This window comes from Otolemur garnettii, unplaced genomic scaffold (assembly GCF_000181295.1).
Source record: "Otolemur garnettii isolate 467f Iridium unplaced genomic scaffold, OtoGar3 scaffold00004, whole genome shotgun sequence".
NCBI classification, from domain to species: Eukaryota; Metazoa; Chordata; class Mammalia; order Primates; family Galagidae; genus Otolemur; species Otolemur garnettii.
Genome location: NW_003852399.1, coordinates 31,599,068 through 31,599,768, shown reverse-complemented (window position 1 = coordinate 31,599,768; position 701 = coordinate 31,599,068). Strand labels below are relative to the sequence as shown.

The 701-nt window shown below is 61.5% G+C and overlaps 1 protein-coding gene across 1 annotated transcript in view; it reads left to right on the top strand.

Moving 5' to 3' along the window:
• Positions 1 to 567: 567 nt before the first annotated feature.
• The window catches only part of ESRP1 (epithelial splicing regulatory protein 1), a 64,631-nt gene continuing 64,497 nt past the window's right edge, over positions 568 to 701 (top strand). The window contains exon 1 of the mRNA XM_012809555.1: positions 568 to 701. Within this exon, the coding sequence (XP_012665009.1) occupies positions 568 to 701 (134 nt within the window).

Here is a 701-nt window from a genome sequence, read left to right as displayed (position 1 = left end):
GGTGGCAGCCGCCTTTTCCCCACCCCTCCCGTCTTACCCCTCCTCCTCCTAGCCCTAGCCTCTCCATTCATCCAGCCTTTGTCTCCCACCCCCTCCTCTCCCTTCCTCCTCCCCAAGCGGCCTCCTCCCCCCCCGCTGCCACGTCGTGGTTTGAAGGAGCCAATAGGCCGGCGCCGCCAGGTGTCTCTTACCTGCACCACGTGGGGGAGGGGGAAGGGGCGGGCAGGTAGAGCCACATCCCAAAACAGAAACGCTTTCAGCCATTGCGCGCCTCCCGGAGGTGCATCCCTGCTCTTGGCTTTTTGCATAGACGCACGGGCAATTGAATACAAAAAAGGGCAGGCCTCCTGCGCTCTCCTTCCCGCCCCCCTTCCTGCCCTGGGTGTGGAGCGCCGGCCAGGTGTGGGCTTGGGTGGTAGGTTACCGCCTTTTGCACTAGCGGCAGCGAGGAGGGGGGTGGGCGCTTTTCCTTTCTCTTAGAAGAGGTTTCGGCACAGTTTTCTTGTTTCAATTCCACTCCACCTCACCGCCTCCCGACCCCCCTTCTCCCGCTCCCCACCTATCGTCATGACGGCCTCTCCGGATTACTTGGTGGTGCTTTTTGGGATCACTGCTGGGGCCACCGGGGCCAAGCTGGGCTCGGATGAGAAGGAGCTGATCCTGCTATTGTGGAAAGTCGTGGATCTAGCCAACAAGAAGGT